At 50.9% G+C, this 27,223-nt stretch overlaps 1 protein-coding gene across 6 annotated transcripts in view; it reads left to right on the top strand.

The window, feature by feature from the left end:
* Window positions 1-674: 674 nt before the first annotated feature.
* Window positions 675-27,223, top strand: part of SIRPA (signal regulatory protein alpha) — a 43,411-nt gene continuing 16,862 nt past the window's right edge. For 4 of the 6 annotated variants that reach the window (XM_052650840.1, XM_052650839.1, XM_052650838.1 and 1 more), the window contains exons 1-3: window positions 675-1,024; window positions 1,890-1,977; window positions 21,745-22,101. In XM_052650840.1, coding sequence (XP_052506800.1) covers window positions 1,899-1,977; window positions 21,745-22,101 — 436 coding nt within the window. In that variant the 5' untranslated portion in view covers window positions 675-1,024; window positions 1,890-1,898. Of the gene's footprint in view, window positions 1,025-1,478; window positions 1,583-1,889; window positions 1,978-21,744; window positions 22,102-27,223 lie in introns of those variants that run through there. The other 2 variants (XM_052650837.1, XM_052650836.1) reach the window with 2 other exon arrangements.

The following is a 27,223-nucleotide window of genomic DNA, read 5'->3' as shown; positions in this document are numbered from 1 at the left end:
AGGACTGGCCCTTCTCCCACCTTGCTTCATATCATCCTAAAGGCTTTGTGAAGCCAAACTGGTTATTGTTTATTTACAATTAGAGGGTTTTTGACTCCACTCCCTCCCCCAGTCTGGAGCCTTCTTTGGCCTGGTGATCAGAGCATTCTCATCCTCATCCCTGACCTGAGTGCTATTGGGAATACAGCTTTCCCTCAAAGAAGGGGAACAGAAAGAGGAATTGAGAGAGGGAAAACGGCTGCTTTTTTCTCACCAGCAGGCTCTGTCCTGCCTCCAGGCCTCTGGTTCCAGCTCTTCTCCCATCCCCTCATCTTCCTCACCCCCTGCCATCTTCCTGAAGCACAGGCCTTCCAGTTGCCCTGGCCCCGCACCTCTTCCGGGCCCCTCCCCATCCCTGAAGCAGCCATCCTTGACAGAGAGGCACCTCCTTGACAGACAGGCACCTGGCGGGGAGAGCCCACCTCCCCAGAGAGGCCCGGACTCCTCCCCCTGGTGTCCTGGCCACAGCCCCCCTTCAGCTCCCTCTCCTCCGCGCCGCTTTCCCAGGCGGTACTGAAGTCCTTCCTACACACACGCTATTTTTGTACCATCACTCTCTCCTTCCTGCCCCCTTCCCCCTACCTTCACTTACTTCCTGCTTTTTCCTTCACCTCGGCCCAGATCTGAAAGGATAGGGGCCCCTTCTGGCCCTCACCCACCCCGAGAGGGGCTTTGGCTCTGGGGCCCCGGGACAGGGCCGCAGAGGAGGGGCGAAAGGCAGACGTCCCCCTCCTCCACTCCCCGCGCTCCCGAGCCGCCTCCAGCCTCCCGGGGCGGGAAGCCGGGACTGGCCGCGGCCAGAGTCCGGAGGTGAGGGGAGGCCGGCCGCAACTTCCCCAGTCCACCTTAAGAGGACGATGTAGCCGGCCTGCGGCTCTGACCTTAGAAAAACAAGTTTGCGCAAAGTGGAGCGAGGGGCCCGGCCTCGGGGCAGCCCCGGCGACGCTTCCACCGTCTCGCAGCTCTCATCCGCCGGGCGGCGCAGGTCCGAGCCCGGCTGGCCGAGGGAGGGGGCGAGGGGGAGGCGGTTCGGGGCCGGGGCCACCGCGCGGGCGTCTGAACTGGCACATTGTCGGAGCCCCGGCAATTCCAGTCCCGAGCCGAGCTGGGCGCCGGCGGCCGGGGCCACAGCCCGGGCCCGGGAGGGGATGAGGGGGTGCCCGGGCCTGGCGCACCGCCCTCTCTCGCTCCCTCCCTCCCCGGGGCGCGCAGCTGGCGGGCGCTCGGCGGAGGTGCCCGCGGGGCCCGAGCCCCGCAGCCTCCAGCGAGGCCGGCGGGAGGAGGGGAAGGGAAGGAGGGCGGGGGCCCCTGCCCAGACTGCGGGCCGGAGGAAGCGAGCCGCGGCGCCGCGAGGAGCCCGGGTGGGGCAGGAGGGCAGCGGCGGGGGCGGCCGGGCCCACTGCCCCTCGCCCTGCCCGCGCGGTCCTCCCTCTCCCGCGCTGTCTGTCTCGATCTGCGCGCCGCCTCGCTCACTCCGCGCGCGCTCTCTCTCTTTCTCCTCAGCTCTCGCCTGTGTCTCTGGCTCTCTGCCTGGCTCCCTTGGGTCTGTTTCCCTCTCCTGCCGGCTCTCTCGGGCTGTCCCTGGCTTCGTTTCTCGCGCGCTTGGGGTCTCTCCCCTTCTCCGTCTCTCGATCTCTCCGGGGTGGCGGGGCTCGGGGGAGGGGGGTTCCTCCGAAAACCGCGGCGCTGACGGCGCCTCCTAAGCCGCTCCAGGCGCCCGTTCCAGGGAGGGGGGAAGCCCGGCCGGGAGGAGAGGTGGGGGGAGAAGGGGGAGCCTTAGTCATTTCCCCGCTCCAGCCCGCGCCCGCCCGAGCGCGCACTCACGGCCGCTCTCCCTCCTCGCTCCGCAGCCGCGGCCCATGGAGCCAGCCCGCCCGGCCCCCGGCCGCCTCAGGCCGCTGCTCTGCCTGCTGCTCGCCGCGTCCAGCGCCTGGACAGGTAAGCACCCGCACCGCCCACCGCTGCCGTCCCCAAATTGCCGACCCAGGCCTCTCAGCCGGCCACTCGGAGCCACTCGACTAATGTCTAGCAGTAATAGGGGGAGAGGTGCCTGTAACCAGGGTTACAGATGAGGAAACTGAGGCCCAGAGAGGGACAGCGATTTGCCCAAGGTCACACAGCCAAGGATGGAACCCAGTCTCTCTGGACTCTGACTGTGCGCCACTACGCTGGGCATCAGAACAGACCCAGAAGAGCTGGTTCATTGGCCCCTGCCCAATCTGATGGGGGAGGCGGGCTGTCAGTGGCTTTCAGAGCGAGGGACCCTGGCTCCTCTGGAATATCTCTCCCAGGTCTTATGTTTTCCACATGTTTGACTTCAGGGTCTGAGAGAAGGGGATAGGGGCAGAGGTCCTTCCTGTACTGGCCAGGATGGAACAGAAACAGGCTATGACAACTGGGGAAGAGTGAGCTCTCCCTCTGGTGCGCAGAGTAAAGCAGTGTTAGTATGCGGGAGAGAGAGGAAGAGAGGCCAGGGTAACTCTGGGGTGAGCGGCTGTGATCTGCGATCTGCAGATGCCGATGTGGAAACACAGCGGATTGTCCCTGTGGTTGCCAAAGCCTCTGGGTGGATGGTCGTCTCCCGGCTGCTCTGTGGCCCCCCTCCTTCCTCCCGCCTTCCCCAGGTTTCCAGGCAGCTCGCTGCAGCTCAGGTGCTCAGTGGGGCTGTTACCTGTGGCTCTGAGCATGTCTTTTTGTTGGCCTACATCAAACACCTGGCTGTCTCCAGCAGGCGGGCTCTGAAGGCTATCGTGTGTTCGCCAAAGGGTGAGGTCACCATTCAGGAGCCCTGCTTCTTAAAGGGGTTTTGCAGCACCCTGAGTCTCCTGGGAGGGTGTGGAGAGCAGAGAAACTGTGTTAAAGGAGTTGTTGGGGGCGCAGAGAATAGGATTTTGTTTCTGGCTGCTTGAAGCCGTGTTGTCAGCAGAGGGGTCTCTGCACCTCCCTCTCTTGAGGGAGGGAGGTAAAGATGAGCTCAGTACCCACCTCCCCCCTCCTTCTGCATTTGCCTAGAGACTGGTAACCATCTGATAGCGGTGAGAAAGGGAGAACTAGCAAAGAGTGGGTGGAGGGAGAGGTGGGGGTGGACAGCAGCTTCTTTCTGCCCCACTGTTTCCACTGAGCCCCCAGAACCCACGCAGGCACCCCCACATATCCCCACCCCCACCCCCACCCCCAGTATTTCAATTACAGTTGGGCCCTTGCTGGGCAAGAGGAAGCCCTAATAGATTTCATGTCTCTCTGATGAGCCAGTGGTGTCTCCGATCTACTCCTTCCTGCCTGAGCTGACCATTTACACCCAGTAAAAGTCTGAGGCCCTGCCCTGCCCTCCTTCCTGGCCTGGGATGCACGAGATTCTCTCACAAGAGCTTAATTTCCCTGAAGCAGGGAACTGGGCCCAAGTTAAGTTCTCAATGTCTGTTTGAGACCCTTCTCTAACCAGGACCCTGTGGTTCCGTCCCTGGGAAATTCAGGGTGATGCTGATTAACAAGTGGGCAGCTGCCTTTCCCAAGGCTGCCTTGGGAGCACCAGCACCCTTCTCGTGAGGAAATTCTCCCCCTTTTGCTATAAAAACAATCTATAAAATGGTAAAGATTAGGCTGTAAAACTTCCGTTCCAATCCATTCAGCATCAATAGCCTGAAAAAGTGGGAGCAGCAGAGGGGCCAAGATTAACTTTGAAATAAATAAATCTTAGGAGGGAAGAATACATTTCTTGGTTGAGGGTGGTGGGGAAGGGGTGTTACCCCCAGAGCTCAAGCTTCTCAGCATCCTTCACTCGGTTCTAAAGGGTCCTGGTCACCCTTGGCCCTGGCGTGGAATTCACCTGGTTTGGCTGAAGAATGGGGCTTCAGACCCTTCCCTCAGGTCTCCAGGCATGCATTTTATGACAAAGCAGAAGAGAGGAAGGGCAGAAGAGCAGGAAGGTAGAAGGAGGCAGTTGTCCAATTTTCTAAGAAAATGGATTTGCTTGAGTGAGGAACTCAAATGTCAGGCTTGGGAAGGCGTCTTTGGATTGAATGACTACTACTGTCTCCGGCAGAACTGTCGGCCTAGGAGGTGTCACATGACTGCTGTGGTTTCACATGATCACTGTTTGGAGGGGGCTACTCACGTGAATTATCTTGGATAGGGGAGGCAGGGAAGAAGTTTAAGATTGCTTTCAGCACAAATGTTGCCAAAGAGAAGTTCTGAAAAGAGGCCAGTGAAGTCACCAACTTGTGTTCTTGGAGCCAGTGTTTGCTCAAACAACTTCACCAAGGGAGATTCTGAGGCAGCAAGAAGGGCAAGGGGCCTGGACTGGGGGCACCCGGGAAGCTGGATTCTGCAGTGGCAGCAGCAGTGCCTGACACCAAGGCTGCAGGCTCCTCACTTGGCCCCTCCGGGTTTGAGGACCTCTGGGACCCCTGCTGGACAGACTGTAGATAAACTCGCATTCACTCCTTGCTCTGATTTGGAGAAGGCCAGGCCAAAGTGGGTGTCAGGCTTTGGGGAACAGCTGAGCACTCTGGTGAACCTCTCACCCTTCAGAAAAGGGTAGCATGCTGGTGATTCCTCTGTACTTTCCTAAGTGGTGAAATTCAACTCACTTCCTCTTTCACAAGAAAAAACGAGTGGGGTGCCTTGGCCCCAAAGAGTCTGTGGAAGGTCCTTTAAGGTCTTGGTGTTCTCTGGGTACTTTCTTGCCATTAATTACTCCTTTACCAACCCCGTGGAAACTCGTGGTGTGATTCATTCCTTTACTTGCCATCACTTAGCATGTATGAAGTCCTAATGGGATCCACGTGTTGAGAGAAGGGAGGAGAACCAACATTCCTTGAATGTTGCCTGTATTCCTGGCTGAATCCTCAGTAGTGCCTTATCTGCCAAGTGATCTGCTATCTTATCAGTCAGCAAAACAAAGCGTGAGTTGGCTATTATCCCCATTTTGCAGATGAGAAAAATAGAGTCCAGACTAGGGAAGTAACTTGCCCCAAGGGGTAAGTGGTAGGCAGCTGGGATTTTGAATCTTGGCCTTATGGCTGGGTAGCCTTAGAGGGGAGACGTTTGATGACTTAATCAAGGGTACTTTCCAATGGCATGAGAGGGTCCCCTATCCAGCTCAGATAGAGATTTGTGAAAGGGTTCCTTCTGCGGCAGAAGTTTTTAACTGAGCCACAGTTGTTTCTCTGAGAGTGCCCTGAGGATGGGCCCTCCTAAAGGACAGCTCATGGGAGCAGTGCGGCTCCTATCAGAGCCCCCAGTCTGGGCTGCTGAGCTCTGGAGCCCCTAGAGCTGGAATCTTCCTCCCTGCATTTTCCTGGTGCCCTTTGCGACAGATGGAGAGGGGGTGTGTGAGAGGAAGGCAGTCTAAAACTGTTGTATGAATCCCACACGCATTCGCTTGCTGCTTCCAATGGCTCCGTGCGACAGATTATTTTCTTATTTGTAGTCCTGAACTGATGGAAGGTGCCCCCCCCACCCCCGCCTCTTTTTAATGCGTTCAGATTTCTGGTCTGTCAACACAATTCTGATCATGTCACTCTCCTGCTCAAAACTGTTGAGTGGGTCCAAGTTTTCTTTAAAAAAAAAACAAACCTACAACAGGGCCTGGGCTCCCTCCCTGACAGGCCCTATTTCTAAGCCACATGTTTTCCAAAGAGCTGACCTCTTGAGATGCTGCTAGATGGCCAGACTTCTGCCCTGCAGCCAGAGATTTCCTGGCAGCTCAAGTGTATCAGCACCTCAGAGACCCTGAGATGGGCTCTACTTGCAGAAGCCCCAGCTGGACCCTTTCACTGCAGGGTTCCCCAGAGATATGAATAAGAGGCATTGGGTTTGTTTGATGGCCATTAACACAGGGCCTAACCCAGTTTGGTAAATGTGTGTCTGTGTTAGTTGCTTAGTTGTGTTAGACTCTTTGTGACCCCGTGGATAATAGCTCACCAGGTTCCTCTCTGTCCATGGTATTCTCCAGGCAAGAACACTGGAGTGGGTTGCCATTCACTTCTCCAGGGGATCTTCCCAACCCACGGATCAAACCCAGGACTTCCGCATTGCAGGCATACTTTACCAAAGTTTGTTTAATGCCTTTGTACAAATCCACAACCTCAGCCGGACTTTCTCATCTCTGTGCCTTTGCTTATGCTGTTCCTGCCACCCGAGATGCCGTTTCCTGTATGTCCGTATCATTACATGTCCGAACCTACTCAGCCTTGCCTTTGTGCTGCCTCTTGTTCCACGGATCTCGTTCTCCTCTGAACCTTCACCCCAGGATTTATCTGAGGCTACTTATTACTTTTCCCTTGTTTTTTTAAATCACATATTAGTGCATGTTTAACTCTGGTGGGCATAGTGGTTCTGCGCTGTAGCCTTTCCACACACAGACACAGCCTAGCCTACTTGGACAATTTATTGAGCCCAGTGGTTCAGTTTCCTCATCTGTAAAATGGAAATGACATTAACAACTGTATTTCAGGGACTAAGTTAGCCCACGTTTCATGCTTGAAGCTGTGCCTGGCACGCAGTACGTACTTAGTACCAGCTTACCACACGTTACATTCAGTTGTCATCGTTTTGTTCTGTTGGGGTTTCCTCATCTATGGGAGTGGGACTGATGTTGGTAAAGCACCCTGCAAAAGCCCTTGCACACAGAGCAGAGGCGCTCACAAAACAAGAGCTGTCGCGAGTGAATGTGAGCATCACGTTTTTCCCTGTGGCTTTTGTGCAGTCAGGGAAGACAAGTTGAGCAGAGACTGGCTGGTGTGACTGAATAGTTCCTGGGACTCGGCACCCGCCGTGGGCGCAGCCTGCCTCTAGGTGTCTCTGTCTCGATCCACAGGGCTGGAATTGTGGATTCCCAGACCTGGAAAGCCGGAGGAGGCCTGAGAGAGCTTCCATCAGTCAGCACCTCTGTGTGCGGCCAAGAAAACCGCAGCCCTGAGAGAAGTCAGGGCTGGCTGGGCTCACACAGCAGATCCCTGGCAAGGCTTGGTGGTACACCACGCCCCCTGTCATTCAGGCCAAGCTCTTTAAAACCGAGCTGGGTTGGAAGTTTCCACCACTAAAGCTAGAAATCTGACAGGATGCCACATTCCATGGAAAATACCTAAGTGATAATAATGGGAACCATCGTTCCCGGCCCCGTACTGGGCTCCGCACTTGGCGCGGAAGATCCCAGTGGTGCGTAGAGTTACCCTGGGTGATGTGCATGGTTACCATCAAATCCATCTGACCAGTGAGGAAACTAGGCTCAGAGAGGCAGAGCAACTCGCTCAAGGCCACACAGTAAGTGTTAAGAGTTTAGGATGGCCACAGCGCCTATGATGTTCACTCACTCGGCGTCCCTCCACCCTGCCCGGCAGAGAGATGAGGCTCAGGGGTGCTGCTCTCCTGCCCTCTTGGTGCTCCTTGCATATTTTTGTCAGTCAGTCCATCCTCCTGGGAGGCAGAGACAGCGGCTCTTCCCAAGATGTGTTTCCATCGCATACCGAAGAGGGAAGCGTCTATTTTCACAGCTGAAACTGCTTTCCTGTTAACGTGGGTGTTCCTGGGACAGGTCTTTCGATAGCGCCCTCCACAAGGTGGATTTTCCCTGCCAGGCCCTCAGTCCAGGGAGGTGCAAAACAGCTGAGGTGGAAGTCAGTGGTGATACAGAATCGGTTCTTTGTGTCTGGAAGATTTCCTGGCACATCTGTTTGGGGGCACAGAGTGTGAGATGGCTGCAGATTAAGCCAGGAGCTGGGGGAGATCAGGTGTGCAGCCCAGGGGGAGATCGGGAGCCAGGAGTGAGAGATGAGCCTGCAGGCGGGAGGGCCGGAGTGTGTGCGTGACAATGCCAGCCTGTGGTGTCCTTCAGAAGTGGCAGCCCAGGCCGGAAGCAAGTCGTGTACGGTGTGCTTGGGCACTAGCTGAGCTGGGACTCTCTGCTGCCTCTTCCTTATCTTTTTATTTTAGAAAATTTCAAACATTTGTGAGATGAGGAATGGTGTGAGGAACCTCAGCTTCAACACTCATCTGCCATTCAAGTTTCACCTGCCCCTCATTTTTCTGGGAAAAGCGGGAGGAGGGAGGATGGGTAAAGACGGCTAGACATGAGGCTCCATTTCAGCCATCGATACTTGAACATGTAGACATGAGGCATCATTTCAGCCATCGGTACCTGAACATGAGCCATTGTATAATCCTTATAATGAGCCAAAATGTATGAAGTCCTTCATCCTCCTTTTACAGATAAGGAAACTGAGGATCCCCAAAGCTAAGTTGGGCTCCTCCGAAGGTCACATGGCCAGTGAGAGTTAAAAAGCTAAATCCAAGCCTCGGTTTACTCTTAATCACTTCTCTGTCCTTATTATGGTCATTTTAATTGTAAATATCCATTCAACAAATATTTTTGAGCATCTATGTGCCAGGGGTGGCTCTAGGTACTAGGAATATAACAGCAGACAGACAAAAACACCTGCTCTGATGGAACTGACATCCTAGTGAGAAAGGAAAAACAGACCCAAGTAAACGTTCTGTCAGGTGGAGACAAGTGCCACGAAGAGAGCTAAAGCAGGTCAATAGAATAGACGGTTGAGTGGGGATGGGGTGGGGGTGCTCTCCAAAGAGCAGAGGCCTGGGTAAAACCGAGGGAGCAGCCAAGGGAATATCAGGTTCAGCAGGCCACACAGAAGGAGTAGCAAGTGCAAAGGTCCTGAGGCTGGGATAGGTTAGCTGTGTTCCAAGAATAGCCAGTGAGGCTGGACTTAAGGGAGAGAGGCAGTGTGGGAGTCAGGAGAGGTCAGGGCCAGACCAAGTAGGATCTAATTCACTGAGCACTTGACATTGAACATGTGAGGTCATGTGATAGGATGATTACTCTATAACTCATCTCATTTCATTCTCGCCACTGCTCTGTGAGATGGGAACTATTGTTATTTGGGCAGATGAAGAAACAGATATTCAAAGAGGTGAAGTGACTTGCCTGAGGTCACACAGGGCCTAAGTACGGAGCTAGGTCTGAACTCAGGCCCCTAAACGCTGCAGCACCCTCATCACTGCTGTCTTGTCTCCCCTCTTACCCCCTTCAGTCTCTACCCATAGCACCTGGAGTGAATCAAATTCTCTTGGTCTTTCTCTGAACTTTTCAGTGATTCCCTTCAAATAAAATCAAACTCCTTACTATGATCCCTGAGACATGGCATTTTCTGGAAAACATCCATCTCTCCAGCTCCAACTAGTACCACACTTATCTTCCTCCAAGGGCTTTGGCCGCAGCAGTCTTCTTTCTGGACCTCACGTGAGCTGGCTGCTTTCCTACCTCAGGGCCTTTGCACTTGCTCTTCTCTCCTACCAGAGCACCTTCCCTGGCCTTTGCTTCCTTCAGCCTTCAGCTGCCATCTCACCTGCTCAGAGATGCCTTTCCCAATTGCCGCATTCTAAAACTGGTTCTGCTTGTTATTCTCTTTCGTGGTGTAAATGTATTTTCACTCCTAGCCATTTTTATATTTGTTTCATTATTTCACCCCTGTCTCTGCCACTAGAATATAAGCTATCTGAGAGTAGGGACTATGTCTTATTCACTGCTGGGCCTCTGGGACCTTATACTGGGCCTGCTAAAAGTAGGCAGATTAATATATATTGTTTGAATGAAGAAAGATCCTCATTTTTAAAAGGGAGCTCGGAACCTTGAGGTCACACAGGCAGTAATCCTGGTCAGAAAACAGACCTGTGCCCTAACGATTACACAGTTCTGCTTCTGTAAGGGGACCACGACTACAAATCCCTGCCCATCATGTGAAATAGCTCAGTTGGTAAGAATCCAGTTGCAATGCAGAAGACCCTGGTTCAATTCCTGGGTCAGGAATATCCCCTGGAGAAGGGAAAGGCTACCCACTCCAGTATTCTGGCCTAGAGAATTCCATGGACCGTATAGTCCATGGGGTCGCAAAGAGTTGGACATGACTGAGCGTCTTTCACTTCACTTCAAGATAATCAGGAAGCACAAAGTATCAGTGCCATCTAGGATGGAGGTAAGGGGCCAGAAACCCTAACTTCTCGCTGTACTGAACAGCTTGCCCCAGTGTAAACTCCATGGTGAACAAGCAGATAAACCATGAAACGATGCAGTTCATGCTATACTCTCTTGGCTGGGATTCGGCTTGAAGGGCCTGATTCAGTGCCAGCCTCCCCCGAGGGGCTTCCATCACACCAACCCATCTGATGCAGTGGGTAAGGATGTGGGTGGAGTCAGACTACTCTGCAGCCTTGTGACTTGACCAAGTGTCTGTACTTCCCTGAGCCTCAGTCTTCCCCTCTGTGAAGCGGGGGTAGGACAGCCTGTGTTGCTGGGTCCCTGTGGAGGGTCGTGAGGCCTGTCGTGCTCCTGGTAATATCCGTGCTCAATGCTTGTTAGCCATTGTTACTCTTATCATCGTGCAGCCGTCATTTTCTGGTTGGGGCTCTAAAGAGCAGGTGGAGGCCCTGCTCTTTCACTCACCAACCAGAACTTGGAACCCCCCATGCTGTCCCTCTGAGCCTCAGTTTCCTCTTCTGTGAAGCAGAGGCTCAGCTGGGCTGCTCTCCTGCTGGTCCCTTCCAGCTCAGGTGCTCTAGCCGGAATGCCCCTCTCACCCTCCATTGTGATGGTACCCCACACCCTCTGTCTAGCGGGGGGGAGGGGGGACAATGGACAGGCATCCACTTTGACACACATTCCTGAGTGAATCCAGGTGAATGTGCTGCTTCTTGGCTGTGTGCTCTGGAGGAGGTGTCTTTCTCTGCTCTGAGCTTTGGTTTCCTCATCTGTAAAATGGAAATGCTACCAGTCTTTCCTCTTGCATGGAGACCTTTGAGGGTTAAGGGAATGAAGAGCTGTGGAAAGTGCTTTTGTGAACTGCAAAAAGCACTATAAAAGGCATCTGTGAATAGTGTCAACTTGGGGAAAAATCTTGTCCGGAGAATGTCTGCTGTCGGCCGCAGAATGTGCTGAAACCTTGGCAAATGTCATTTAATAAATGCGTGTCGCTTTAAGGGGGCCTTTATCTCAACTGGGAAAATGTGTGTGTGTCCTTGGCAGCCTGAGAATCCAGAAGCCTGAGCCGGAGGGAACCCGGTCACAGAGGGAAGAGATTGCATGTGTCTGACGTTTGTGTTTGAGTTCTGCTTCTGCCCCTTCCTGCCTCGTCGGGTCTCAGCTTCCTCACCTGGAGGAAGGGGCTGGTGACAACAGCAGTTGCATCCCTAGGTCATGACAGTTAAATAAATGAGGGCTTCCTGTTATGTGGCCTTATCTGTTATGTGTTATCAGTGTGTTGTACCCATGAGAGCGTGGCTGGGAAGCACCAGGGCTTGTCCTAGAGGAACAGCTGGGCCTGGAGGTTTGGGGTTAAAAGGACACACCGGGGTTCTCAGCCTCTCCAGGCTTCATCCTGGGCCTTAGTTTCTCCTTCTGCAAAATGGGGAAATAGGGGAAAGGTTAGGCTGTCAAGAAAGTGCATGGTGGGTGTTACTGCCCCTGCCTGCTCTTGCAGCCTCGCCTGGCCCCACCAGGCCTGGAGAATGCAGAGGGTACTTATAGCACACATCGAGTAGTAGTTCTTTCCCTGCTGCTTTGAAAACAGGGCTGCACCGTGAGCATTTCTTCATTACATCCAGGTCCCATCTAAACCCAGCAAACACTCACCAGGGCCTCTGGCCCTCCCGGCCTCCTGCCAACAGAGCACACACACTGTGCACAGGTTCTGCTCCAAGGGATCTTGTGTAGACATCGAGGCAGAGCTGGTTCTGCCTCAGAGAGAATCTTTAGCTTCTTAGGCTTACGGCTGCAATCGTCTGTCTTCCTCTTCATCCTTAAATATCCACTGCCGTGATAACGCCCCGCACTGAGCACTTCCTCTGTGCCAGGCACAGCACTGAGCTCTTCACACACGTTAGCCTGTTTCATCCTAGAATAGCCCTGGTGTTAATGTCATTATTATCAGCATCATCATCCTCATTCTATAGATGAGAAACCAGAGTTCCAAGGGGGTCAAGACACTTTCTGGGGTCTCATGCGTGGCAGAATTAGAATCCAAACTAGAACATACATTCAGCAAATGCCAGTCACTGGTAGAAACCTGGAGGACACTGCAGGGAACAAAACTGAGTCCCTCTCAAAGGATTTATAAGTCTAGGTGGGGATTTAGATGCTGATGAAATTGACAAATGCTTATTATATGTTGGGTGGTGGGTGATATGTATTGTAGAAAAATAAAGCAGAGCAAGGGACATTGAGGGGGGTAGTGCTTTATACACAGTGCCAAGGAAGCTTCTCAGGCCTGAAGAAGGTGAGGGATCCAGCATGCAGATATCTAGAGGATGAGAGTGCCAGGCAGAGAGAGTGGCAAGGGCAAAGGCCCTGAGGTGAGTTAAGAATCCAGCACGGTTGCGAGCAAGGCTGCAGGAAGGATCCTGGGTCTCACCGTGAGAACAATGAAGGCTGCAGAAGGGTTTTGCACAAAGGAATGATCATGTTACCTTGGGTTTTATGGGCTCCTCTCGCTGCAGGGAGCGTACATCACAGAGAGGTGAGGTGGAGCAGGGAGGCTGGTTTGGAAGCTGAGATAAGGATCTGGTGAAGGATGGTGGCACAATAGAGGTGGTAAGAAGAGGTCAGAGTCTGGCCAGATCTTGGAAGGTGAGCCAGCTGCTCTGCTAATAGCTGGCTGTGGGTCAGGGGAAAGATGGGAGTTGGGGAAACGTACAGATCTCAGGCCAGCTCTTCCAACCACTGAATGTCTGGCATTGAGGAGAGAGAGAGAGTGGTACCCCCTTGTTTACAGGTGAGAAAGTGGAAGCTTTGAGAAAAGTGACTCTGCTAAGTCACCCTGCTAGGGCTGATATATGCTTCTTCTGGCCCCAGCGCCCAAGCTTTTAAGAGTTTACCTGCTACATGGAGGGGGATACCAGGGTCTGCCCTTTACCTGCATATGGACAGTGTCCAGTTCTCTGTGTTGCCTGGAGTGGCGATGCAGGAGAGAGTACCCTGATCCCAGTGGACCCGCTCCCATGTTATTCACAAGGTCATGTGTATCCTGATTTGTACCGGTCCCAAGGCAAGTGCTAGTTTCCACCGCAGCAGCTGAGGCATCTCCACCCAACAGGTACCAGTAGGCTGCTCCCAGTGATGGCCTGCTCTTTAGATGGCAACTGAAGCCATCCTTTAGGGTCCTGGGTAGCTCAGTCCTGGGCTAACCCTTCCCCAGCATGCTCACAGTTACTAAGTATGTCCCAAGGACTCTGCCCTGGTCCCTTAATTGTGCCAAGCCCTTTTCTCTCCTCTACACCCATGCTCACATGGTTCTCCCTTCTTGAATGCCTTTCCTTCGCCCTAGCCTTTGTCAGCTTTCAAGACCCAGCTCAGGGACCACCACCTCCAGGAAGTCTTCTCAGATCTCTTCCAACACCCTGTCCCCAAGCCTCTTACTGATCACCCTACACATGATTATTGCCTGTGTTCAAGACTCTGCCCTACAAGAGTGAGAACCCATCTGACTGCTCTGTGTCCTGTGGCATCCAGGACACAACCCGTCTGTAGAGTGAGGCTTGAAAGGGTGTAAGTGAATCAGCCTCACTCCAGAGGAAAGTCAGCGCCTAGCTGCAGCTGGTACTCCTGGATCAGAGCCCCAGGCTCCCCATTGGGAACTGCAGAGTCTACACAGTCATCACCTGTGCAACCCCCTCCTGAATGCATCCTGGGAGCCGCCTGCCCCACCCAGGGTCATGAGCTCCAGCAGGGCAATTCCAGGCTGGCCTCTTCACCACTGTGCCCTGCGGCTACTGCCTAGTAAGTAGGTGCTCAGTTTGAGCCTCCTGTCAAGGGCAGGACCCTGTCCCAGGGGTCAGACAGGGCCTTGCCCACCAGGAGCCAGACTTGAAGGGGCATCTCCCCCCACCCTCCTTCCTCTTTCACTACCCGGTGTGTGCCAGGCATGTTCACAGCTGGGCACTCACACACACAGTGTACATGACAGTGGTCCCCACTCACACTGCGGCCCCTTCTCCCCAGCACTTACGTCAGCACGCACACCCTCACATTCACACTCATGTACACCATTCCCATTGCACATGTGCCCTCCCTGCACACATACACACACACTCGTGTACACAGCCCACTTCTCTCCTCCCTGCATGCACCCACATTTGTATGTACCCACATGCTCACACCCCTCCCAGATGTCTATCTGTTCACACCTTGGGCAGAGACACACACCAACAGGTTCACACCCACATTCAGAAACTCTCTTGTGCACAGTTCATGCCCCTGCCGGGCCCTGGTTACCGATCCCCTTCTGACACACTCCTGAGCTGCACCAGAGCATGTTCCTGCACATGTGAGCATCTTGTACACAAGCTTATGTGTGTATGCAGCCCTGCACCCACCCATGCATACATGTGTGAATACCTGTGCTTGGCACACCCATGCATGCATGTGCACATTTCTCCTTCTCTCCTGTGTGCGTACTCCCATCCACCCTCCTCACTACACACTCATACACAGACATCAACTCGTAACCCAGAAGATGCCTAAGGCACTGCCTAAGGAGGTGCTGCTGTGTTGAGGGGGTGGTAAACCAGCACGCCCCACCCCCAAGGATGGCCAGTAACAATCAAAGCCAGGAAGGGGGATACTAAGCCAGGTGGGGCCAGGGTGGATGTTTTCTTGGGATACTGAGCCCCAGGTGCTGCCAGAGCTCCCGCCATAGCCTCCCAGGCCCCAAGCTCCTTGGGTTTGTGGAAATCTGAGGGGTGGCCTCCAGTTCAGTTCAGTTCAGTCGCTCAGTCGTGTCCGACTCTTTGCGACCCCATGAATCGCAGCACGCCAGGCCTCCCTGTCAATCACCAACTCCTGGAGTTCACCCAAACCCACATCCATTGAGTCGGTGATGCCATCCAGCCATCTCATCCTCTGTCATCCTCTTCTCCTCCTGCCCCCAATCCCTCCCAGCATCAGAGTCTTTTCCAATGAGTCAGCTCTTCGCATAAGGTGGCCAAAGTACTGGAGTTTCAGCTTTAGCATCATTCCTTCCAAAGAACACCCAGGACTGATCTCCTTTAGAATAGACTGGTTGGATCCCCTTGGAATCCATGGGACTCTCAAGAGTCTTCTCCAACATCACAGTTCAAAAGCATCAATTCTTCAGTGCTCAGCCTTCTTCACAGTCCAACTCTCACATCCATACATGACCACTGGAAAAACCATAGTCTTGACTAGACGGCCCTTTGTTGGCAAAGTAATGTCTCTGCTTTTCAATATGCTATCTAGATTGGTCATAACTTTCCTTCCAAGGAGTAAGTATCTTAATTTCATGGCTGTAATCACCATCTGCAGTGATTTTGGAGCCCCCAAAAATAAAGTCTGACACTGTTTCCACTGTTTCCCCATCTATTTCCCATGATGGGGCTAGATGTCATGATCTTAGTTTTCTGAATGTTGAGCTTTAAGCCAACTTTTTCACTCTCCTCTTTCACTTTCATCAAGAGGCTTTTTAGTTCTTCTTCACTTTCTGCCATAAGGGTGGTGTCTTATCTGCATATCTGCATATCTGAGGTTATTGATATTTCTCCTGGCAATCTTGATTCCAGCTTGTGCTTCTTCCAGCCCAGCGTTTCTCATGATCTACTCTGCATAGAAGTTAAATAAGTAGAGTGACAATATACAGCCTTGATGTACTCCTTTTCCTATTTGGAACCATCTGTTGTTCCATGTCCAGTTCTAACTGTTGCTTCCTGACCTGCATATAGGTTTCTCAAGAGGCAGGTCAGGTGGTCTGCTATTGCCATTTCTTTCAGAATTTTCCAGTTTATTGTGATCCACACAGTCAAAGGCTTTGGCATAGTCAATAAAGCAGAAATAGATGTTTTTCTGGAACTCTCTTGCTTTCTCCATGATCCAGTGGATGTTGGCAATTTGATCTCTGGTTCCTCTGCCTTTTCTCAAACGAGCTTGAGCATCAGGAAGTTCACAGTTCACGTATTGCTGAAGCTTGGCTTGGAGAATTTTGAGCATTACTTTACTAGCATGTGAGATGAGTGCAATTGTGCAGTAGTTTGAGCATTCTTTGGCATTGCCTTTCTTTGGGATTGGAATGAAAACTGACCTTTTCCAGTCCTGTGGCCACTGCTGAGTTTTCCAAATATGCTGGCATATGGAGTGCAGCACTTTCACAGCATCATCTTTCAGGATTTGAAATAGCTCAGCTGGAATTCCATCACCTCCACTAGCTTTGTTCATAGTGATGCTTTCTAAGGCTCACTTGACTTCACATTCCAGGATGTCTGGCTCTAGGTGAGTGATCACACCATCATGATTATCTTGGTCATGACGATCTTTTTTGTACAGTTCTTCTGTGTATTCTTGCCACCTCTTCTTAATATCTTTTGGTTCTGTTAGGTCCATACCATTTCTGTCCTTTATCGAGCCCATCTTTGCATGAAATGTTCCCTTGGTATCTCTAATTTTCTTGAAGAGATCTCTAGTCTTTCCCATTCTGTTCTTTTCCTCTATTTCTTTGCACTGATCGCTGAAGAAGGCTTTCTTATCTCTTCTTGCTATTCTTTGGAACTCTGCATTCAGATGCTTATGTCTTTCCTTTTGTCCTTTGCTTTTCGCTTCTCTTCTTTACACAGCTATTTGTAAGGCCTCCCCAGATAGCCATTTTTCTTTTTTGCATTTCTTTTCCATGGGGATGGTCTTGATCCCTGTCTCCTGTACAATGTCACGAACCTCAGTCCATAGTTCATCAGGCACTCTATCTATCAGATCTAGACCCTTAAATCTATTTCTTACTTCCACTGTATAATCATAAGAGATTTGATTTAGGTCATACCTGAATGGTCTAGCGGTTTTCCCTACTTTCTTCAATTTAAGTCTGAATTTGGTAATAAGGAGTTCATGATCTGAGCCACAGTCAGCTCCCAGTCTTGTTCTTGCTGACTGTGTAGAGCTTTTCCATCTTTGGCTGCAAAGAATATAATCAATCTGATTTTGGTGTTGAGCATCTGGTGATGTCCATGTGTAGAATCTTCTCTTGTGTTGTTGGAAGAGGGTGCTTGCTATGACCAGTGCGTTTTCTTGGCAAAACTCTATTAGCCTTTGCCCTGTTCAATCCATATTCCAAGGCCAAATTTGCCTGTTACTCTAGGTGTTTCTTGACTTCCTACTTTTGCATTCCAGTCCCTTATAATGAAAAGGACATTTTTTGGGTGTTAGTTCTAAAAGGTTTTGTAGGTCTTCATAGAACTGTTCAACTTCAGCTTCAGCGTTACTGGTTGGGGCATAGAGTTGGATTACTGTTATATTGAATTGTTTGCCTTGGAAATGAACAGAGATCATTCTGTCGTTTTTTAGATTGCATCCAAGTACTGCATTTCAGACTCTTTTGTTGACCATGATGGCTACTCCATTTCTTCTGAGGGATTCCTGCCCGCAGTAGTAGATATAATGGTCATCTGAGTTAAATTCACCCATTCCAGTCCATTTTAGTTTGCTGATTCCTAGAATGTTGATGTTCATTACATGTATAGGTTTTTCTTATTACAGGTGGGATACTGTCAATATTCTGTTTTTAAAAAAATTTTTAATATAAATTAATTTGTTTTAATTGGAGTTGGAGGCTAATTACTTTACAATATTGTATTGGTTTTGCCATACACTGACATGTAAATATTCCTTAATAGCTATCCAGTTTAAAAAATCTGAAAATACCCAAAATAGAAGGAATAAAAAAGAAAAAGCCCATTAGATTCACGACCCAAAGAGAGTTGCGTTTTATAGCCTTGTGTAGTACCTCACAGTTGTTTGTTTACATATAGTTTTAGTTTATTTTACAAAGTCATGATCATACTGAAAGCAGTTTTCCTGCTTCCCTATTGTACAAGTAACACAAACAGAAAACATAAAAGCAGAATCCCTTGGAAGTCTGCTACTCACAATTAGTCATGTTAGTCTTTAAATCAGATATACATCTTTTTCAAAATTAGAAGTTTAAGATCACATGAAAAACGTCACTTAGTAACTGACTCCGATCTTGTCATCTATTTCTGTGTCCATAATTATAATCCTTATATGTAGGTGTGGTCATAATAAGTTCATCATCTTGGGATCAACAGTCTCCTTTTCTTGGAAATTACAATGTTTGCAATTTTTTATTAGAACACCTGAATGAATGGTGCAAAATATTTGCAAGTATCCTTAGTAATATGAGCATGATTTTACATTGTTTTTATTTACTCATTTTTTACCAATGTCAAAATGCAGTTATCTTTGATGGTATTCTATGAGATTATTACTTTGTTTTTATACTTTTTCTTTCTTTAAATGCTTTACAATGGACAGGTTTTATTTGCTAACCACAATATCATTTAAAATTATACCTTGCAAAAATGTCCAGATTACCAGTTTCACAGTTACTGTTTTGTGATGGCTGCTTGTAATTCCATCTAGAGAATAGGCCACAGTTCCCTTAACCATCCCTGTCACTGAGCACTTGAGTTTTTTCCCAACTTTCACAAGATTGTTCCATGGGGATCCCACTCCATATTTGGGGTCGCATCCTTGTGGAGCAGCCCAGCAAAGGCTGGGAAACAGCCGCCACGCCTGGGTGCCTCCTGCCACGCTGTTTTCTTGAAAGGATGGCCCACCCTCCAATCCCACTAGCACCGTGGGAGGATGGCTGCCCAGCTGCCCTCCTCTCCCTGAGACGATGCAGGCTGCTGAACCATTGCCAGGAGGGCAGAAGAGAGTGGGAAATGGGTTTGTCAGTGATGCCAGCGTGATGACCCCAGGCCCAGAACCGCGGGAGTAGTTTTTAAGAAGCCCAGTTCCCAGAACAGGACCTGCAGAGAAAAAGAAAAGCAAGCAAATGAGGGAAAGACTCTGCTGAGAAAAAACACACAGAGATTAAAATAATATTTGGCACTTACATCGCACTTTTAAAATTCTTCAAACGCTTTATAAACACTGGCTAATTAATTAAACCTCCTAAATCTGGCTGCAGTTGGTGGAGAGAGCTTGAGAAGAGCTAAAAAAAAAAAAGTAGGGGGGACAGCCCTCCACAATGCCAGATTTTATTGTCGCCTCCCTGGGTGTGACTGCAGGCCTCCGGGTGCAGCACAAGAATAACCCTGCCCCAGCCCTGCTTCTGGCTTCACACCCCATGTCCTGCTCATGGTCCCTTGCCAGCTGCTGACTCACAGCCCCGTGCAGTGGTATTGATGACGATAATAATAACCACCACCGATTACGTGCATCTATGGTCCAGGCCCAGTCCCAGGCTCCAGGCTCGGTGTCTTCCAGACCTGCCTTTAGCAGCCCCTCTAACAGATGAGGCAAGAGGCTCAGAGAGAGGATTTGCCCAGGAGCAAGTGAAATCCCTCCTTCCTTCATTTTTGTGTTCTTTCAGTGTGTGTTTATCAAGGGCCCAGTGTGTACCAGGCAGTGTCCTAGGCAGGGGTCAGAAACACTTCCTTGTGGATCCTGTTTCCTGCTTGGGGAGAAATGCCAATCCAGAGAAAGTCAAGTATAATGTACCTTTGGTAATGATGGGAACAGAGACTAAAGTTTAATCAGCACATGTGCTACAGGCACTTATATCCAACCATTTCCTCATGACTGTCCCGGCGGGGGGTGTCAGGAGTGGGCGATGGAGTCCCACAAGGGCAGGTGCTGAGCTGGCTGGGTGGGGACTGCACTCTCACCCAGGCCTGCTGGCCCCAGCACCTGTGCATACTCCAAGCTGCGTTTCTAGTGTTTCCTCTGGTGTGAATGTGGACCCATTGGGAACATTCCTAGATAGATGCTGTTGGCGGCTGCTAATGAGGCCTGGAATGTCTCAGGGTGCCTGCCTGTCTCCATGGGCCTCCTCCCTGTGTCTCCCATACACCTGGCCACCCGCTTCACCCCAAGCCCCTGCCCTCTGCGGATTCTGGTTTCTTCCCTGCACCTTGAGGGTTGGGCTGCCCTCAGGCTGCCACTCTGCATCTCTGATCACCAGCCATGAGAACTGGGCAATCCCTGGCATGGAAGTCAGAGCTGGGACCATGGGCAGAGGGATGAGAAGCCTGTCCTGTAGTCCAGGCTTGCCCACAGTGAAGGCAAACAGGAGTCTGTGGCTTGACAGATTCACAAGGTCACTCTTCCTGCTCAGCCAGAGGTGAGGGCCTGCTTAGGGCATCAGCTACAACCCTGTCTGATGTACAAAGCAAGGTGGCCTAGGTCAGGACAGGACAGGGTCACATCGGGTCAGTGGCGCAACCAGGCAGAGGCCATTTGGCCCATCTGCCCATCTGCCAGTTTGACATCACTATGCGTCTCTGTCTTTTCTCTGTTTTCTCCCTGCGTATCTGTCTCTCACTCCGTCTCTGTCTGCTCCTCCCTCTGCCGATCTGTGTGTGTGTGTGTGTGTTTCTCCAGGGTCTTCATGATCTGTCCTTTCTCCCCACCCCCACCTTGTTTAGAATCAGGGCCCTGGCTGCACCTCCCTCTTAGCAGCCACAGCACCTCCTACAGCATCTTTACCCGGCCTGTCCATCTTCCTTCTGTGTCCCCCTTCCCCCAACCTCCTCTACTGGGAATCCCTGATCATGTTCCCCAGTCCTCTTTAATCTGGGGCTCGGCCCCCCTGCACCACTGACCTCCTGGACTCCTTCCACCTGTCCATCCCAGGAGCCCTTGAGGCCTGACCTGGATCCAGCCCCTGTGTGTCCCAGCATCCAGCCTGGGCCTGGCCTGCAGGGGTGTCAGTGAGGGCCGATGGAAGTGAGGTTCACTTAGTCACTGTGCCCAGCTTGGTGCTCAGGGGCTTTTGTGTGTCATCTCACTCTCTTTCCAGAACACACAGAAGGCTATGGGTGTTCTACCCTTCCTGTGGATAACGTAACTGAGACTGAAGCAATGCATAAGCTCGGGTCATGGGTGAATAAAAAGTGAGCCAGGTCTCAAACCAGTTCAGTTGGCTCCAGACACTAGACCCTTCTTTTTGACCCTGTTCTGGCCTAGGTATATTGTTTGTTCCTACCAGAGATCCATGGAGACAGGGCCATAGTAACTGACAGACGAGGCCAAGGCCCAGAGAGCAGTAACCCACACCACGCAGTGCCTGGCAGCATCCAGCACACTCGCAGGCCTCCCTGTAGGATCTTCATGGTTGCCTGAGTGATGGCCAGGGTCACTCAGCAGGACTGAGCCAGGACTCACACCCAAGCCCTTGTACCCAAGTACTTCACTGGTCCATGGCCTACATGGGACCCAACTGCCGAGTATAGTCTCTCTGCCCAGGGCCTGCTTACTGAGCCAGACCTGAAACAGAATAGAGCCCCTCACACACACTGTGCTGCCACCCACTTCTGAACCTTCGCCCAGGCAGGTCCTTCTCTCAGAAACACTTGTGCCCCTTTCTTTACTTCTGGTAAATTCAGACTTGAACTCAGAGCCCAGTTCAGACATGACTTCCATCGATGGCTCAGGCACTCAGACTTACTATCTGCCACATTTTTAGCCTCTCTGTGCTTCAGTTTCCTCCTTTGTAATAGGGTCTCAAGTTACAGGTTCGTTGTGAGGGTCACATGTGATATATGTGCAGTGGACTGAGTTCAAGGCCAGCTCATGGTATGCACAGTCACTGAAAGCTGTCGTTGATAAACACTTGAGAAAACCTACAGGATCACATGAGGATGAATACTTAACTGCTTTGTGTTTTCCTCCAGGAGCGGCAGGTGAGGGGGAGCTGCAGGTGATTCAGCCTGAGAGGTCAGTGTCAGTTGCAGCAGGAGAGACGGCCACTCTGCACTGCACCGTGACCTCCCTGAGCCCTGTGGGGCCCATCAAGTGGTTCAGGGGAACTGGGCCAGGTCCGGAGTTAATCTACAGTCAAAAAGGAGATGTCTCCCCCCGAGTAACAAGTGTTGCAGATACCACAAAGAGAAATAACATGGACTTTTCCATCCGCATCAGTAACATCACCCCAGCAGACACTGGTGTCTACTACTGTGTGAAGTTCCGGAAAGGAGAACAGGGTGACGTGGAGTTTAAGTCTGGACCAGGCACTCATCTCACTGTGAGCGGTGAGTATGGCTTGGGTCTCCTTTGTCCGCTGGTATGTGATAACGTGTCAACAGGAATGCCCTTCACTCTGTGAGCAAAAAAAAAAAGAAAAAAAAAAAGGCAGTCAGATGCAGCACTGTGTGCTTTCTCATGGTCTGGACATGCTCTGATTTCACGTCCTTCTACAGGTCAGGGAAGTTGAGGTCTGTGGGGGTCATGCTAATTACTCCTCATCCAACTCATCCCATCCAGCTCTTTGGTTCCAGGGATGAGGGAACTGAAAGTCTGAGTGACTTTCCCTGTCGCAGGTCAGATCCTACCACCTGCCTCCAGAGAGTACTCCCTTCAATGTGGCTGAGTGTTCCATCTGCTCAGCACTTACTGAGCACCTCCTGTGTGCCAGGCCCTGCCCTGGATGCTGTGGAGGCAGCAGTGAGCAAAGCAGGCAAGGGCTCCTCTTATGTGAAGCTTATGTCCGCTTCCTCCCAAAGAGGAGAAAGCCTTCCAGGGCAGGGAGGGGAGATGTGTTTATACATTCTTCAGAAACTACACACTGAGGGGAAATTTTTAGGGCAGACATCCAGTGTTTACTCTGATGGCCCTGCTTGAAGGAGATGCCCAGAGGTTGGGTGTTTCCTGGGGATCTGTTGAGAAAACCCTTCACTGAAAGCTCCCAGCAGAGCTGGGTCATCTCAGAAAAATGTCCCCATGTGGCTGACTTAGGGGCAGCCCCATTGAGGTAGCAAAGGTGCTCATTTAGGGTTTTCTGCCAGAGGTCCAGGATCCTCTTTCTAATTCCTGAATCCTGGACTGTCAGCACAGGAAGGATCTTTAGACACCATCCTCCAACCCCCATGTACACATAGGGGCCTGAGGCCAAGAGGTGACAGGGACCCAGACCACAGTCACGTGGTCAGTGAGGGGATCCTTCCAGAACCCAATCTGATTCCAGGCCAGTCCCCTTCCTGCAGCAACATTGAAACTGGTTTCATGGAAGAGCCTGGTACAAGGAGGGAGCAAAATAAAAGCCCCTTAATTTGAACCATTGAACAGGGACCCTTTTCATAGGTTTCCCAAAGGTTCATAATGCCCCTTACATGCAGGCCCTGAGACCCAAGGTGATTGGGAACCTCTTCCTACTTTTGTTTTAACCGTAAATCCCTCATTCCATATCATCACCTGGAGCTGCCCAGTATTTCAACAGCTGCAAAGCACTTGGCATATGGAGACAGCATCTACCAGTCTTTGTTAACAAATAAACGAGTTGTTCCCAAACTTCGGCCATTAAAACAGAACTACAGTGGATAACCTTACCTATACATCACTCTACTCTGGTGGGAGATGCCCACTGTAAGTGGCATTGCTAGTTCAGGCAGTATGTGGATTTAAATTTGGGTAGAAATTGCCCCAAATTTCTCTCTTAGATGTGGTAACAATTGAATCTCCCTACAACCCCTGGACATAGGAAAGGAAGGTGGCTTTTTCCTGATTTTGCAGATACTACTTAATTTCCCAGATGATGGGCTCCTTGCCCGCAAATCGCAGCCAGTAAGTGGCCCACCACCACCACTCAGATCTGCCGCCTCCCAGGAGGCTGCTCTGCCTCTTCCCCAGGCCGCCTGCCCAGATGATTCCCTGGGTGAGAACAGAGGGAGGGGCGGGGAGCAGCCTGTCAGATGCGGAATCTTCCTCATGCCTTATACTCCTTATAACCAGTGTCTGAGGGAGGGGTTCGTCTGTTGTCCTTTTATAGATGAGGACACCGAGGCTCAAGGAGGGGACATGGCTGGTGAGCAAGTAGGAGAGCCAAGATTGAACCCAAAGCAGTCTGACTCACAGCCCTGTTTGCTGCATACCTCACCGTGCTTGTCAAAGTGGGGAGAAAATTCCAGCCTTGTCCTCTTAAAATCCTGTATTGTTCTATTCTTCAGTATGAAGTATAAAAAAAAGAGTCCTGTGTGAGAGGCAGGACTACCTTTATAACCAATTCAGACAGATACTACAATATATCATGATTTTCCTAAAAAACACACTTAAAAGCATCAGGAGTCATTTCTGCCCACTGATGTGATGTTGACCCTTCACCAGGCCCCTGTGGAGCAGGTCTGGGAAGGGTGGTGTGGACAGAGTCCAGAGGGGCCACTGAGACCCAGCAGCACTGGACACGCCCATTCCTGGTTCTGTGGACTGAGGATGAGGAGGGGGAGATGTTCTCTAGAGGATGGTGGGGCCCTGTGTAAGCAAGAGTTCCTGTTCTAGACTCAGGTGTCAGGAGCCCATGTCTTCCCTTGTTGTTCCAGGGTCCCCAGGGCTGGACCCTGAGAGGCTCCTTCTCCCTGTAGTCGCTTGAATTCAAGAATCTGAGGGAAAAGGCGGGGTGGTGGTCAGTGTGGGGGCTCCTGAAGGTGGGCACTTGCTCTGCTGATGGGCCTGAAAGCTTGGACTTGACAGGATATTCCAGGACACAGTCAGGGGTGAGAGGAGACAGACCCTTCATTTCTCTCTGCCTCAGTTTCCTCATCTGCACGATGGTGGTCATCATGTCTTTCAGGAGAGTTGGAAGGATTTGAGGAGCTCTGTCCAAATCACCAGCATAGAATAGGGACTCCTAACTAAACGTGTTTCCAGGCTGAGACCCGATTCCCTGTGCTGGGCTCCCGTTTCCTCACCTATAGAAAGAAGATCATCTCACAGCCTTTGCAGGGTGTTCCAGGAGTATGATGGCCTGGCGACAGGACAGCCCCTCGGGAATGAATGGTGCTGGCCTCTCAGGCTCTGTGGTCTTGGGCACATCTCAGTTCCCCCTGCTCCTCAGTTTACGCATCTGTGAAATGGTGGGATCGAGGGTCTGTGATGACTGGAGAGGGTCTAGGAAGCCCTGGATAGGGTGGGTTAGGGTGTTCCTGAGCTCAGTGCACAGTGGTCGAGCCCCCTGCCTGGGCCCCCACCCCAGTTCTGCCCCGCTCTGGCTCTGCGACCTCTGATAAGTCCCTCCCCACCTTGGGGCTCAGTGTCCTTGTCCCCTGGTGACAGCCCCAGCCTCACAGAGTAGCTGCAGGGACTGAATGAGGGCACACATCAAGAGCTTAGAGCAGAGCCGAGCACGTGGGACAGGTTCCACCAACGTGAGCTCTGATGTCCCAGAGCCAAAGGGCCTTGAAAGAGTTTTCCCTCCAGGACTAAATGTAATGGGTTGGAGTGGAACTAGGAGACTTTCAACCTCAACTGCTCATTGGAATCACCTGGGAGGTGGTGACAAGCTCCAAGGACCCTGGGTCCACCCTGGAAATTCTAGTGTAAGTGCACAGATGTGGCCTGGGCAGCTGAGTGTCTTAGCTCCTGCAGAGGATGCTGGTGCCTAGCCAGGACAGAGGAGCCCTGAGCTATGTGTTCTCTGAGATCACAGAGGGAGAGCTGTAGTTTTTTGCTGAAAAAGGTAGGTTCCACTTGGTGCCTGGGTTTTAAGAACAGATCTTTTGGGTGTTCAGAGTAGCCTGTGATGGTGACAGCATTTAGGAGGCCCAAGAAAGTTAGCCTAAGTGGGTTGGCAGGGACACCCCTCACTTCCAACAGAACTCACCTAGGCTGAGAGGGGCTTCCTGCCCACTCAGACCACCTGTTCAGACCTGAGCTTCATCGCTGGGGAAACCTTCCCATCTTTAAACATGTGTGTGTCTAAACAGGTGCTGGAATCCCCAACAACACTCCATGCTCAGCCCAGAGCCCTCCTGCCTCAACAACCACAGTGACACTGACGAAATCTGCCCTCTGTTCTTTCAAAATGCTTCCAGCTCTGAAAAAAGCTGATCTGTAGGAAAACACCTGTGATCCCTTGTGTGTTTTGAAAGCCAGTTTCCCCAGCTTTTTTCCTGAGGGGGTAGTTTTGAAAAGAGGGAGAGGGTCCTAGCTTGGTGGTTTTCTACTCCTTTATTCATGTGAGTCTTTCATGGCAGCTGCAGGGAACAAGGTCTGAGGCTTGTTTTTTCTACAACACTTTTGTTTTGCCTTCCTACTGCCTAGAGAATAAATACCTAGGAATGACCTAAGTATGACCTGGTATGACCTGATCAGGCCTAGGAATGACCAGATATGATAACAATCTTGGGTATTATTGTTTAAGCACCTACTATATGCCAGGCTCTCTGTTTTATATACACCCCTCACTCATCTTACCAGGTGGTGCTTTATCCGCTTTGTCTAGAGTCACTGAGGCTTAAGAGTAAAGATCAGAGACGCTAAAATCAATCAGTCCCACGTGCAGTGAGATGAACTCTGATACTTACTCTCTGGGTGTTCTTGGCCTCATACCATAATGCATCTTCCTGGGCCTCATCCTGTAAATGGGGCCACACTCAGCCCTCCCTCTCAGAGTTGGTGGAGGAATTAAAGAGCTGAGGTTCCTAGAGGGATCAGCCCAGTGTCAGGCTCCCAAGAAACTCTTGATAAGTGGTAACTAATCACAGCATCTGCTCCCTTTACATTCAGGATGCTGATGATTTTATGACTTGACTTACTCAAGTAACACCTCTTTACCATGTTCTCAAAATGTTTGATGAGTTTCAGGAAGCAAGTTAAATACTTACAAATGTAGATATTTATATAGTTGCTATCTGCCAACTTTTACAGAAGGTGTTAGGTAGTAATGGACAATTTGGAGACGCCCCACAGGACCTTTCTAAAGAGAGAAACTGCCCTCACTTTTGCCTTGCTGATTTGTGTATATTTTCAGGACACAAAAAGTGCTTCTGCTGCTTCATAAGCCTGTTTCTGTGTGTCTTCTGATTTAATAACAATTAAGAAATTAACCACCGTTGGTTTCTCAGCACTCAGCAATCTTTGTTTCAACCCAAACCTGATCTAGGAGAAGAACCCAGATTCAGAAAAGTATCTGTTTGCTCCCTTTCCTTCAGATTTAAGGATTGGTACACATTAGTCTTACTGGAATAGTTGTGGAAAGAGTGAAAACTATGGAGTAAATTCATAGGTACCTGAAGGGGCAGCTCTGGATATACGTATAGTCTGGGTTAAAGAGGAATCTGTGTTTATTTGGTTTGGTGAAGCATATTGTGTTTTACTCATGGCAAAAATGCTTCCACTGACTGTTTAACTCTCACTGGAGCTCCAGGAGGAATAATACCTGCT

This window comes from Budorcas taxicolor, chromosome 13 (genome assembly GCF_023091745.1).
Source record: "Budorcas taxicolor isolate Tak-1 chromosome 13, Takin1.1, whole genome shotgun sequence".
NCBI classification, from domain to species: Eukaryota; Metazoa; Chordata; class Mammalia; order Artiodactyla; family Bovidae; genus Budorcas; species Budorcas taxicolor.
Note: the sequence above shows the minus strand (reverse complement) of the source record. Positions and strands in the feature narration are given on the sequence as shown.